The sequence below is a fragment of the Hakea prostrata genome, chromosome 2, assembly GCF_041222555.1.
Source record: "Hakea prostrata isolate BN-2017 chromosome 2, UWA_Hpros_2, whole genome shotgun sequence".
In the NCBI taxonomy this organism is placed as follows: Eukaryota; Viridiplantae; Streptophyta; class Magnoliopsida; order Proteales; family Proteaceae; genus Hakea; species Hakea prostrata.
Window position 1 is genome coordinate 12262437 of NC_142601.1, and position 12567 is coordinate 12275003.

The 12567-nt window shown below is 40.5% G+C and overlaps 1 protein-coding gene across 1 annotated transcript in view; it reads left to right on the forward strand.

Annotated features, from left to right (window-relative positions):
- Nucleotides 1–2727: 2727 nt before the first annotated feature.
- Nucleotides 2728–12567, forward strand: part of LOC149023777 (bifunctional cytosolic FAD synthase/FAD diphosphatase-like) — a gene marked incomplete at its 5' end in the record, with an annotated part of 39457 nt that continues 29617 nt past the window's right edge. The window contains 2 exons of the mRNA XM_089144272.1: nucleotides 2728–2810; nucleotides 4249–4503. Coding sequence (XP_089000398.1) covers nucleotides 2728–2810; nucleotides 4249–4503 — 338 coding nt within the window. The remainder of the gene's footprint in view (nucleotides 2811–4248; nucleotides 4504–12567) is intronic.

Sequence of the window (12567 nt, forward strand, 5' to 3'; positions counted from 1 at the left end):
TCCTAAAAGCTGAAACCCTAGAATTTGGTTCACATCACCTGGTCTATAGTGCCATTGAAAAGCAGAGACTCCTCCAGTAAAAATAGCAGCAGCAGAATAGAAGCCCCATGGCTAGAACATAATCCTAAAAACCGAAACCCTAGAATTTGGTTCACATCACCTGGTCTGTAGTGCCATTGAAAAGCAGAGACTCCTCCAGTAAAAATAGCAGCAGCAGAATAGAAGCTCCATGAGAAGTAGAAGTGGATGCCTTAATGCGTCGTAAATGGTGCATAAGTTGGTTCACATCATCCTGTAGACTTTCAGATTGATCACTGGATGAAGTAGTGGATATAGAATCGGTAGGATGAGTAACATCAGAACCATCCTTAGATACCGCATGATTAACTAATTAGTCAGTCATATAGGCTTACCATGTTTGGTCCTGTATCCACTTAGTGTCTAGACTTGCCAGGAAAGGTGCACTATTGTGAAGCACAATCAATATGCTGACCACCAAGCCACTAGATGAATGGCCACCCCCTAAACTGCGACCACAACCACGTCCATGGGAGGTAGTAAAGGCTGAATTACTTCCCTGGATGTAGTCGATTGGTTAGAATCATTGGAAGAGTCAATATGTTGGAGACAAGAGAAGACTTCACTCAGAGTGGGCTAACTTTTCTCAGCCAGTAAATGTCCTTTAATTTTCTTTAGTTCAGGTCTAGTCTAGCAAGAAACTTAGAGACAAAAAACTCTTGTGTTGGTTTTTAAGTCTCTAAATGTCTGTAGTAAGGGGCTGAAACATATTCAATTCTTCTAGCATTCCTTTTAAAGAACTATGATAATCTTGCTAGGGTTTGCTGGTTTGCTAGAATGGAAAAGTTTTTCATAGATGTCATAGACTCATAGACACGACTCATATTTTTTTCCTGGAAATATATTTCCTTCAAGTCATCCCATATTCCCTTAACAGTCGAGTGAGACATGACATGACATTGGCTGCAATACTAGGTTCTGTACTATTTGACAACCAAATCATAATAATTGCATTATCCTTGGACCAACTATCATAATTCTTGTCTTTAATAGGAGGTGCTATATTCACAATAAACAATAACTTCCCTTTGGCCAAAATATACACATGGACAGCTTGTGCCCACAATAGCAAATTAGAAGTTAGAACTACCCAAATGCTCAGAAGAGAGAGTAGGGTTCTCCAAAAAGGCAGCAGTGGTCTGTGGTCATGATATTATATAATCAACAACCAAAAGATACAGTCAGGCCAGTAGAAATCAATCTATAGCCGGGCAGCACACAAACAAAGATGTATCCTACATTCCTACTTATTGGAAGAGAAAAACAGAGGCTGCAGTCGATTCTGATTGGTAGGACAGTGGTACCATGTTCAAAGAAAAAGAATTTCCAAGTAACTGTAACACCCGAAACAATCAATAGTAGCAGTCCGAATGCATAACAGCACCTGCAGGATTTTTTGAAAGGGAAAACCCAGTGAAACAGGGCAGCAAGCAGTTGGTAATTGTAGCAGATTTTTAGATAATCAAGACAAATAATTGTAGCACCACATGCGATCCAAACAGGACCCAGTAGATAGCGCAAAATAGATAAATGGCCCAGATTAAAATAGGACAGATCAAACCTCAAAACAGCAGCAGGACTTGCGCACAAACCCGTAGCAGAAGTCTCGATCTGAAGTAGGTAGGCAGCAGCACTATTTCATGATCCTTTATGGCATGAGTAGGCATGTATTTGATTCTTCTTAAGTCGTGAAAGAAGTATAGAAGTCACATAAGACAGGTAGCAATAAGTTGGTGCACACCAGACCCGAGAATGACCAGAAGTCGAAGTCAAAAGAGGAAACTTTGGGATTTTCTTAAGCTAGTTAGAGAGGCTCTGCTACCATGTTAGAAACCAAGACTCTTAACCTGTCCAGGAATTGAGAGAGAAGAAGAAGAAGCTGAAGAAGACAGTGAGAAGAAGTTGTGCAAGCTAAAGGAGCAGCTTGCAATTGGGTTTGATTTCTCCCAATCGCAGGCCTCTTTATTTATAATATTTTGAATACAAGAAGAATACCTTTTCTGCCCCTGACTAGTGACGGCAGAGTACCACAACTAAATAATACAAAAGACAACTGTAAACTTCATAGAAGATAAGGATATAAAGGCCCTTGCTGTCCCTTGCTGTCGCTGCTAGACTTGCAATCTCAGGACTTCGACACACTCAATGAATGATCTCAAGCTGAATACAATAGGGAATTGTATGCACAAAGGTGCTCACAGTCCAGCTGCTATATAGTCATTAATGATGACAAATTGCATCTTATTTCTGTTTATGTTCTGAATCATTACGTGTAAAAGAATAACCTTTTCCATTCAGTTTCTTATTTTCTGTTTATTAATGACCAGAGTCATTTATTGACTATAATTATGATCATCATCTAATTAGCTTGTATTCAATTGATATGGATGTTAAACTCAAGTAAAGTAACCTGCAGTTAGGGATATGTATAGTTTATAGACCCGATGTTTAAGTCCAGTAGTTAGTCAATCAAGTCTAATCCAGCCTGCAGCGTTTTGTTTACTACTTACAAATCCTGAAGGAATTTAAATCTAAAAGAACTTATTAGACAGCAGTTGGTCAAGATAGCTTTTCCCAGCTCCCTATGAAGACATCTTAGTTTCCTTTGACGTGGAAACATGCTCTTACGTAACTATGTTCTACTAATGAGTTTCAACTTTTGTATTGAACAGGGATGTATGGGCCTTTATTTTGACGTGCAAAGTTCAGTATTGTAGTCTTTATGATCAAGGGTATTCTTTTTTCTCTCTTGATAGGATTGGCATTCTTTAGTGACAATACTCATGCCTAGGATTCTTTTACAGTTTCACTGATTTTTTTTGTTGATACACAAACTTCTTTATTATTATTATTCTTTTGAGAAAATTACTCGGACATCCTCTGGGTTTCTTGACAACCTATGAAACATACCCTGTTTTTCTGATAATCACTACTGTATCCCTTCACACTAAGTCACTAAGAGTGTTAATAAACATACTTGCTCTACCCAAAATACCCTTACCCATAGATTGTTGCCATGTGTCTTGGTGGAATTCTAGGGTCAAATCAAGCTAAGAAGAGGAATCTCAAACAGCAGACGTGATTGGGTTTATTGAAACCCATTTAGTCTTTTCACATTGCCTATTAGAATCAAAGATCAGGTTAATGTAAAGGAAACCAAAAATCCCAAGGGATTTGATACAGACAAGATTTCGAGGAGAAAAGGGGGAATTTTTTTGAAATCTGTGGGATCAAATTAGATATCCTTTCAGATTTTATTGCCTTATTCTCATTTCTCATATGGTTAACAATTACAGTAAGAGTTACATCACCTGTACCCATTTGTCTCCGTCATTGGAGTTAAAAGAAGCAATGTTCAAGAACTTAAAAAAGTTAAAAAAAAAACAAATAAAAAAAAAACCAAAAAAGAATGTAAATCTGTGCATGAAGTTGACTTCAATTCCCCAAGGATAGATTGATCATGAAGTTGTAGTGGAGAAACTTAGAATAGAGGGGAAGTCAGATTCTTATTCTTGCTTATAAAGTGGACAGGGTTGCAACGGTTATGGGGCAGCGGTTGTGGAGGAAGAAGAAATATAAAAATTGGAAGGGAGAGTAATGGTCTCCTCCTTTTATATTGTAAATACTAAATTCATAGTTAGAATAGAAGGTCATTTTGGTAACAACATTTTCTAGTAATGTGATGTGCTTTAGATTAAGGGCATAAGGGTAATGTACCCAAGGGATATAGGTCACTGTAAAATTTAAAGGGTATTATGGTTACAGGAAGATTACATTTCAAATTTTACCATTAACAAACTGAGAAATTCTTATGTGATTAAATGAAAGGGTGAGGTTATAGGGTGAGTATAAACTATAAAGTAGGGGGGATGTACGAGTAAATGATTAATTGTTAGAAGAATAGGATATATTTTCTTGATTTCCAGATAACCCAGGGGATGTACGAGTAACTTCCTCAGTTATTTAAAATTTCTGTTGTAGTCATGAACTGGTATTATTACAGTTTCTAAGAGTTGTTCTTCAATTTTTGTGGGTAGTTTTTGATAACTAATGTTTAGTTTTGCCATTGATATGCATGAAGCATTCAATTATTCTACTTATTTTTTGTACCAAAATATTAGACATGTTCTTTCTCTTTTAAAAATATAATAATACTTTTATGCTTTACAGTTATACTTCCATTGGGAGCATTCATGATACAGTTCCAAATGCATTGTTGTGCATTGGTGATTCATCCACTAAGAAAGAGAACTTCAGGCCAGCCTATTTGCTTCTAGATGGAAGACTTGAAAGAGCTGGTAGAGCAAAGAGGAGTTCTCGTCGAGGTTTTGGAGGTGATCCTGTCAAAAATCCCGCAGATAATATGGTTGCATGTCAAAACCGCAGTTTAACGGTGTCAGTCATTGCTGTCGGCGATGAAATTCTGTAAGTTCTCTAATTTTAATTGTATATTTGTGAGGTTTTATTGGAATAAATTGTAATCCTTATCCTGCAGTTTTCACTGTTAAAAAAGGACGGGGAACTTCTGCATGGGGCTAATTTCTCAATATTTTGTTATAAATGCCTTCCCTAAGCCTACAATGTGCTTCATTTATTTTGATGAAGTTTAGTTAGTTTACCTATTTGTATGCATCTTAAGCAATAATGAATGAACGTTTTAAGAAATTAATTTTCAATTAATAATATAGCTCATCATTGTAATCTTTAAACTTCACGTTAGCTGATATGAGAGTTTGAGATTGAAAGTGGCAAGGTTAGGAATTGGAAGCCAGTCGATCTAAGATTACATAAAATAGTGCACCAACTAGTGGGGGGAGATGATAGAAAGTCAATTATTATGGTTGAGGCACGTGAGTTCTGATGGATATCTCATTGAGTAATATAGTGCAACCTGGAGGTGCTGTAACAGAAAGTTTGAGGCCTGCCAAGAGTGGTCTGGCTTGAAGTGATGAGTGACGGATTACAATCTCGATGGCTCTACAGTTGAGTTATCCCATCTATCTAATTGCATTGGCTGGATCTCCTCTATAATAGCATCATCAAGTCCCTTTCTCATCAGTACTTTGCTAGACATGCTTACGTTTCCCTCTCAATGTAGGCACCAACATGGCTAGCTAGTTATTTTCTTGTAGGAATCTTCCTCTGTAGAAGTCCAATGGCAATTGCATTTTGGCTGGATCTCCTCTATAATAGCATTCAAGTCCCTTTCTCATCGGTACTTTGCTAGACATGCTTTCGTTCCTCTCTCAACATAGGCACCAACATGGCTAGCTAGTTACTTTCTGATAGGACCCCGATCTCAAAAACAATGAACAAATTGACTCACAACGATAATAGCAACATTGAATCAAATAATCTCCAGACAAAACACACTACTAGCAGTGGGTGAATCCTAAGGCTACCCAAGAGCAATCGCTCTTACCCCAATCTTCCTCAATAACTCTCCAAAACTGCCTAACCTATTCTTCCTTCCCATATTTATAGCAATTACTTTTCCTACACTAATTCCAATTCTAATCCTAAAAGGTAATCTGAATGCAATAGGACTCTTCAAATCTAAAAGGAAATCTGAATACAATATGACTCTTCAAATCTTCCCACTGATTCCTTCCCTACAATTTGGGGATTTGCTTTCCACGCTTTCGAGTATATACTTGTGATATTAGGGGCTTATCAATACTCCCCACCAACAGTTTCACCTTGTCTTCAAGGTGAAAATCTGGGAAAGTGGGACCGCATCTCGTTGTAAGTTTCCCAAGTATTTTCACAAGGAGGCAGTCCTTTCCATTGAATCAAAACTTCCAAAACCCCCTGGGCAGAGAAGCGAATGCCGAGCAATTGTTCTAGTGTGGGATGTAACTCGCCATTCTCTCGCAAACATGAGGGAAGCGGGCGGGGGACCATGTGTTGACCAACTGCTGGTTTCAACCGCAAAACGTGGAACACATGGTGGATGCGAGTCCCCTCTCGGTAATTGTAACCGATAGGCCGCGGGGCTCACTTGCTCTATGATTTGGTATGGCCTCGTAGAAACGATGGCTTAGCTTTTCGTTTGGGCGGTTGGCAAGTTTCCCGAAAAATGATAAGGCTGGAGCTTAAGAAAAACCTCATCCCCCACCCTGTAGTGCACCTCCTAGCGATTGGGATCAGCAGTGGCGCGCATCCGTTCTTGGGCCACCCGGAGATTAGATTTGAGATCATCCAATACTCGATTTCGCTCATGAAGGAATACATCAACATCATCAACCTTAGATCGGCCATCTTCCCAACGCAAAAGTGAAGGCGGTTCATGGCCATACACAATCTGGAATGGAGACATTTTAGTGGCTGAATTGAATGTCGTGTTGTACCAATACTCCGCCCAAGGTAACCAATTAATCCAATCCTTTGGTTGGCGAGCACAGAAACAGCGTAAGTAAATTTCAAGGCTGCGATTCACCACTTCTGTTTGGCCATCGGTTTGTGGATGATAGGCGCTGCTATACTTCAGGTGGGTGTCTGCAAGCTTGAATAACTCCATCCAGAAGTGACTTAGGAAGACACGATCGCGATCTGAGACAATGGATTGCGGAAATCCATGCAAGCGGATAACTTCCCTAGTGAATGATGCAGCCACCTCCTTAGCAGAGTAAGGGTGTGAAAGAGCAAGGAAATGGGCGTATTTGGTGAGACGATCCACTACCACCAGCATTGTATCCCCGCCTTTAGTCTTGGGTAAGCCGCCAATAAAATCCGTACTAATATCCTCCCAAATGCGTTCTGGAATTGGCAGCGGTTGAAGGAGACCTGCGGGTTTTATAGCCAAGTATTTACTGCGCTGACAGGCATCACAACTAGCCACAAAGTCCCTAACAGCAGCTTTCATTCCCACCCAATAGACCACAGCCGTCAATCGCTTGTAGGTCCGCAGAAACCTTGAATGCTCACCAACTGGGGTGGAGTGATATTCGACAATAATTTGGGAATTAGGGGGATCCTTCAGGGATGACTAACCTGTTTTTATAGAGTAATGTTCCTTGTTGGAGATGATAGTTAGGATAGTCTTGGGATCCTTTCAGCAAGGCCTGAATAATCTTCTGGTAACGCTCTGAGGCGTGAACTGCCGCATCTAAACCCTCACTTTCTTGCCAAGCTGCTGTTGTCATAGAGAGAAGCTGCTTATCATCCTCTGACCGTCGCGAGAGAGCGTCGGCGGCTTTGTTTTCGCTGCCCGGTCGATACAATATCTCAAAATCAAATCCCAAAAGCTTTAAGACCCACTTTTGTTAATCAGTAGACACAATGCGTTGTTCCAGCAAATATTTTAGACTCTTTTGATCAGTTCGTACTTTGAAATGTCTCCCCATCAAGTAGTGACACCATTTCTGGATAGCTAGCACAATTGCCATTAGTTCTTTCTTATAGACCAACTTGGTTTGTGCACGAGGGGACAACACTTGGCTCTAGTAGGTAATGGGGTGGCCATCTTGCATCAAAACCGCACCCAGTCCAAAACTTGAAGCGTCAGTCTCCACCAAAAACTCCTTTGTGAAATCTGGCATAACCAATACTGGAACGGTTGTCATTGCTGTCTGGAGAGCGTTAAACGCTGTTGTTGCCTCTTTACTCCACTGAAATGCATCTTTCCTCAATAAGTTAGTAAGCGGAGCAGCAATCTTTCCATAATCTTGGACGAATTCGGGGTAATACCCGGTTAAATCTAAAAACCCTCGCAAGGCTTTAAGATTGGCGGGTTGGGGCCACTTCACCATGCACTTGATCTTCCGTGGATCCGCCGCAACTCCGTCTTTAGATATGATGTGCCCTAAATACTCCAGTGTAGCAACCCCAAACATGCATTTTTTCATTTGACGACGAGGTGGTGTTGTGTGAGGAGTATAAAGGTGGTTCACAAATGACCCACATGTTCCTCCATGGTCCTGCTATGTACCAAGATATCGTCAAAGAACACCAAAATAAATTTTCGCAAATGTTCTTGAAATACCTCATTCATGAGTGATTGAAATGTGGCTAGAGCATTCAAAAGCCCAAATGGCATCGCCAGGAACTTGTAATGCCCATTATGGGTATGAAAAGCCGTCTTTTCCTCATCACCTTCTGCCATTCTGATCTGGTGGTACCCTGCTCTCAGATCAAGTTTGGTGAACACTGTGGCTCCGCCCAACTCATCCAATAGTTCGTCAATTGCGGGAATGGGGAACTTGTTAGGAACTGTGAGTTTATTCAGGGCATGATAATCCACGCAGAAACGCCATTCGCCATCCTTCTTTCGAACCAACAATACTGGAATGGAGTAAGGACTCACACTAGGCCGTACCAATCTTGCTGTTAACATTTCCTGTACCAACCTTTCGACCTCGTTCTTTTGAGAGTGTGGGTAACGATAGGGTCGAATATTAGGTGGGTTACTTTTCTCGACTAGCCGTATCCGGTGGTCTTGCTTCCTTCTTGGTGGCAGTTCAATTGGTTCAACAAATAGTTGAGCAAAGTCGGTTAATAAATTTGATACTGTTGTACTCTCGTGTACCTCTATATCGTCTCCGTCGGGATGCTGAGGCTGCAGCCAGTATCCATCACCGCCTGCTTGAACGGGCTGTAGCACACTTTTCAATGTTGTTTCCAATTGCAGCAAAGTCGGATCCCCATTTAGTTTCACAGGTCGTCCCTGCCACACAAAGTTCATGGTTCTCAAATGCCAATTACTGCGTACCTCCCCGAGTGTCTGCAACCATTCTACGCCCAAGATTATATCAATGCTACCCAAATTGAAAGGGTAAAAATTTTGTACAAAGATCTCCCGCCCAACTGAATCGGAATCTGTCGACAGATCCCCGTACCTTTGCTAATCGTTCCATCGCCCAAAGCAACCTTAAATTTTGTTTTATGGATTACCAATCCCAATGGCTCCACCAACTCTTGAGCAACGAAATTGTGCATTGCACCACAATCGATCAAAACGATGACTTCACAGCCATTTATCTGTCCCGTTAGTTTCAGGGTATGTGGTGAATCGATTCCCACCAAAGAAGTATGCAAGAGTTCCGTCTCAAGCACTAGCTCCATTTCGGCCGTCGTATTGTCGTCATCGATCACTCCTTCCGCTGCTGCAACTTCTGGATTATCATCGTCGTGGAGTAACAACAACCTTAATTGCTTCAGAGGGCATCGGTGGCCTTTGGAGTATGGAGCGTCACACTTGAGACATACCCCTTTGTCCATTTTATCTTTGATTTCTTCCTGGGATAGCCATCATGAGCGTCCTGAGTTCACCGTTGCCGCTGTGGTTGCAGGTCGAGATTGTGAAGAGGAAGACGAGGGTTCGCTTCTTTGGTTTGGGCAAATCGAGCTGTTAAAGCTTTGGTTCATTCTGGTTCCCTGAACCGTACTGGTTCCTCTAATATTGGTGTTGGGTGGGCTGGAGTTAATAAAACGTGAGGTTAAGTTTTGGGCCGATTGAGTGGGCTGGGCCAAAAAAGATTTCTTATTTTTCCCCACTCCATTTTTGTCCTCCACGACTTGGGCCAGGTCCATTATTTGGCCCAAATTGGTGAGGCCAAATAATTGTACCTCCGCCCTCACTTCTTCGTTTAAACCAGCGAAAAACACCCCTTTCAACCATTCTTCATCTACCGCTCCGGCTGCCGCTGCCGCTGCTAATTTCTCAAACCCTTCTCTATATGCTGCAAACGTCCCACTTTGCTTATGATTAATCATCGCTTCTTGAGGGGTCTTCAGTTGTGTTGAGTTAAATTGATGGATCATCGATTCTTTCAAGTTTCTCCACGATGACAATGGCTGCTGCAATTCTCGGAAGCGTATCCATCCCAGTGATGCACCTTCAAAATAAATAGTTGCGGTTTCGAGTTTCTCTCCATCGCTCAGTTTGTACAGATCAAAGTACCTCTCAGCCCGTGCGATCCACCCCATCGGATCTTCCCCCATGAAAATCGGCATCTCAAGCTGTCTAGGAAGGAAGTCTCTCGATTTCTCTGGTTTGATTGTACGCTCGTTGTAATCTGGAGTTCCATTGGTTTCAGTCACTTCCGGCGTTAAGGTATGCATCTCCGCTGATTTTCCTTTCAACAGCATGAACCTTAATACCTCTCTGAAGTCGTCATTAGCCTTTTCTCCGTTTTCTATGTGTTGTGCTAAGAGTCCAACTTGACCTTGAATCTCTTCACAATACTTTCCAATTCCTCTACCCTCTGCTCCATTCGGCTCTTTACCATTCCCCTGGAATCGATGGCTCTGATGCCAAATTGATAGGACCCCAATCTCAAAAACAATGAACAAATTGACTCACAACGATAATAGCAACACTAAATCAAATAATCTCCAGACAAAACACACTACTAGCAGTAGGTGAATCCTACGGCTACCTAAGAGCAATCGCTCTTACCCCAATCTTCCTCAATAACTCTCCAAAACTGCCTAACCTATTCTTCCTTCCCATATTTATAGCAATTACTTTTCCTTCACTAATTCCAATTCTAATCCTAAAAGGTAATGTGAATGCAATAGGACTCTTCAAATCTAAAAGGAAATCTGAATACAATATGACTCATCAAATCTTCCCACCGATTCCTTCCCTACAATTTGGGGATTTGCTTTCCACGCTTTCGAGTATGTACTTGTGATATTAGGGGCTTATCACTTTCTTGTAGGAATCTTTCTCTGTAGATGTCCGATGCCAATACTCTACAAGTTTCTTCATTTCTTCAGGAAAAACATAAAACATCTAAAACTGTGCTAAGAAATGGAATCGGACCCATTTGGTGAAGGAGAATGAAAGAAATAGATGGTCAATGGATCCACCTCCAAACAAAAAACATTCATGAGGAGAGAGAAGTGCGCCCTTCTCTCTCTCTCTCTCTCTCTCTCTCTCTCTCTCTCTCTCTCTTAATACGAGTATTTAGTTATGTACAAAGTTCGAGAACTCGTGAGATATCCCATTTTCTCCAAAGCCGAGATGAGATGAGAAGCAAAACCGGAAAATCCAATATCTTGGTTTGACTGAAATCTCAAGTTCTCGGTCGAGTAGAGATATGTTGACTCGATCTTGGTGCACTTGCTCCTCTTTGCTGCCTTGCTGGAAAAGCCTCTTTTACCAGAATTTTGGCTGGAAGCCTCCTAGTCTTCATCAGTAACCCTCCTACAACATTTACAACAAAGATTGAAGATGTACTTGACCAAATCTGGAATAAAGGTGAGATTTCATACAAAATTTTATTTATTTTTTTCTTTCAAACTCTTTATTCTATACTTTATGTATGTTGATTAAATATATGTTGAGCAATTTGTTTGATCTACACTTTCATGGAAACGAGAATTTTTTTTCTGTTATTAATTTTTTTTGAATTTTTAAGTTACAAAATATATATTTTTTAGAAATTAAAATTAAGATACTATAAAAATACTAATGTTTCAGAACTGGTTCTTATATATGCTAGACTCAATTCAAATATATATTAAGTCATGGTTGTGTACTTTATGTTTCATAAGTCTCTACACTTCTTCAGCACAGCGGCACAACCTTTCAAACTTAGGATCAAATTGGAATTCATATCTACAGTTGTTTTCTCATACATGTAATGCCACTATTTCGTTTAGGCCAAAAATTGGCTGGATACCAATTCCTAGCCCCAAAAGGGTCCAAAACCCATCGAGATGAGCTAACAAATTGGGTTGAGATGGGTGGAATCTTCCCTCTGTCTCAGCGAGATCTTGTTTTTTGGCCCACTGAGATGGCCATCGAGATTGAGTTCTCGAACCTTGGTTATGTACAGATGTATCGTGATTGGACCCATTGTATGCTCTGGTTATTTGTTAGTCGCCATATGGAGAATGATAACTATCACCCAAGAAGGTTTGTTGTACCATACAATAATTCTAAGGGACTCCAGTAAAAGGGCTTAATTATGCACCTCATCAGAATATTGATCTGATAGGATATTCTGATTTAGATTGTGATGCCTTATTTAAGTTCAAGGCAGCTCCCATGTGATTCATAAATTTAGGCCTGTAGGTCTGGCCATCTTTCTCTCCAACTCCCTATTGAGTTGGGTTAAAGGAAGATATTTTCTTCAGATTTAGTTGGCTCCATTGCTAGTTACTTGGGAAAGAACTGAAGATTCTTTCCAGACCTATAAGCCCCATTCTGGCCCTACCATGGAGGAATTTTAGTGGTAGGTTGCTGCCACTGTATGAATAGATATACTATAAGATTTGATAATCCTTTACAGCTAGAGCAGTAACCCAACCTGGACAGCTGGCTTGGAAGAGTGATTCTTTATTTTTTTTTACTCTTTCCATACAATATTTGCCTTCTATTTTCCTTATCTAATTCATGTAACATCAGTAGTTAGACTTAGTTTCTATTTTCAATTGTCAAATTTAGAAAGGGTTTCCATTATTATTTGGATGCTATTTTGTAAAAGGGGAGAAATTTGTTTGGGTTTGCCAACATTTCTATTGCATACACATGGAGAA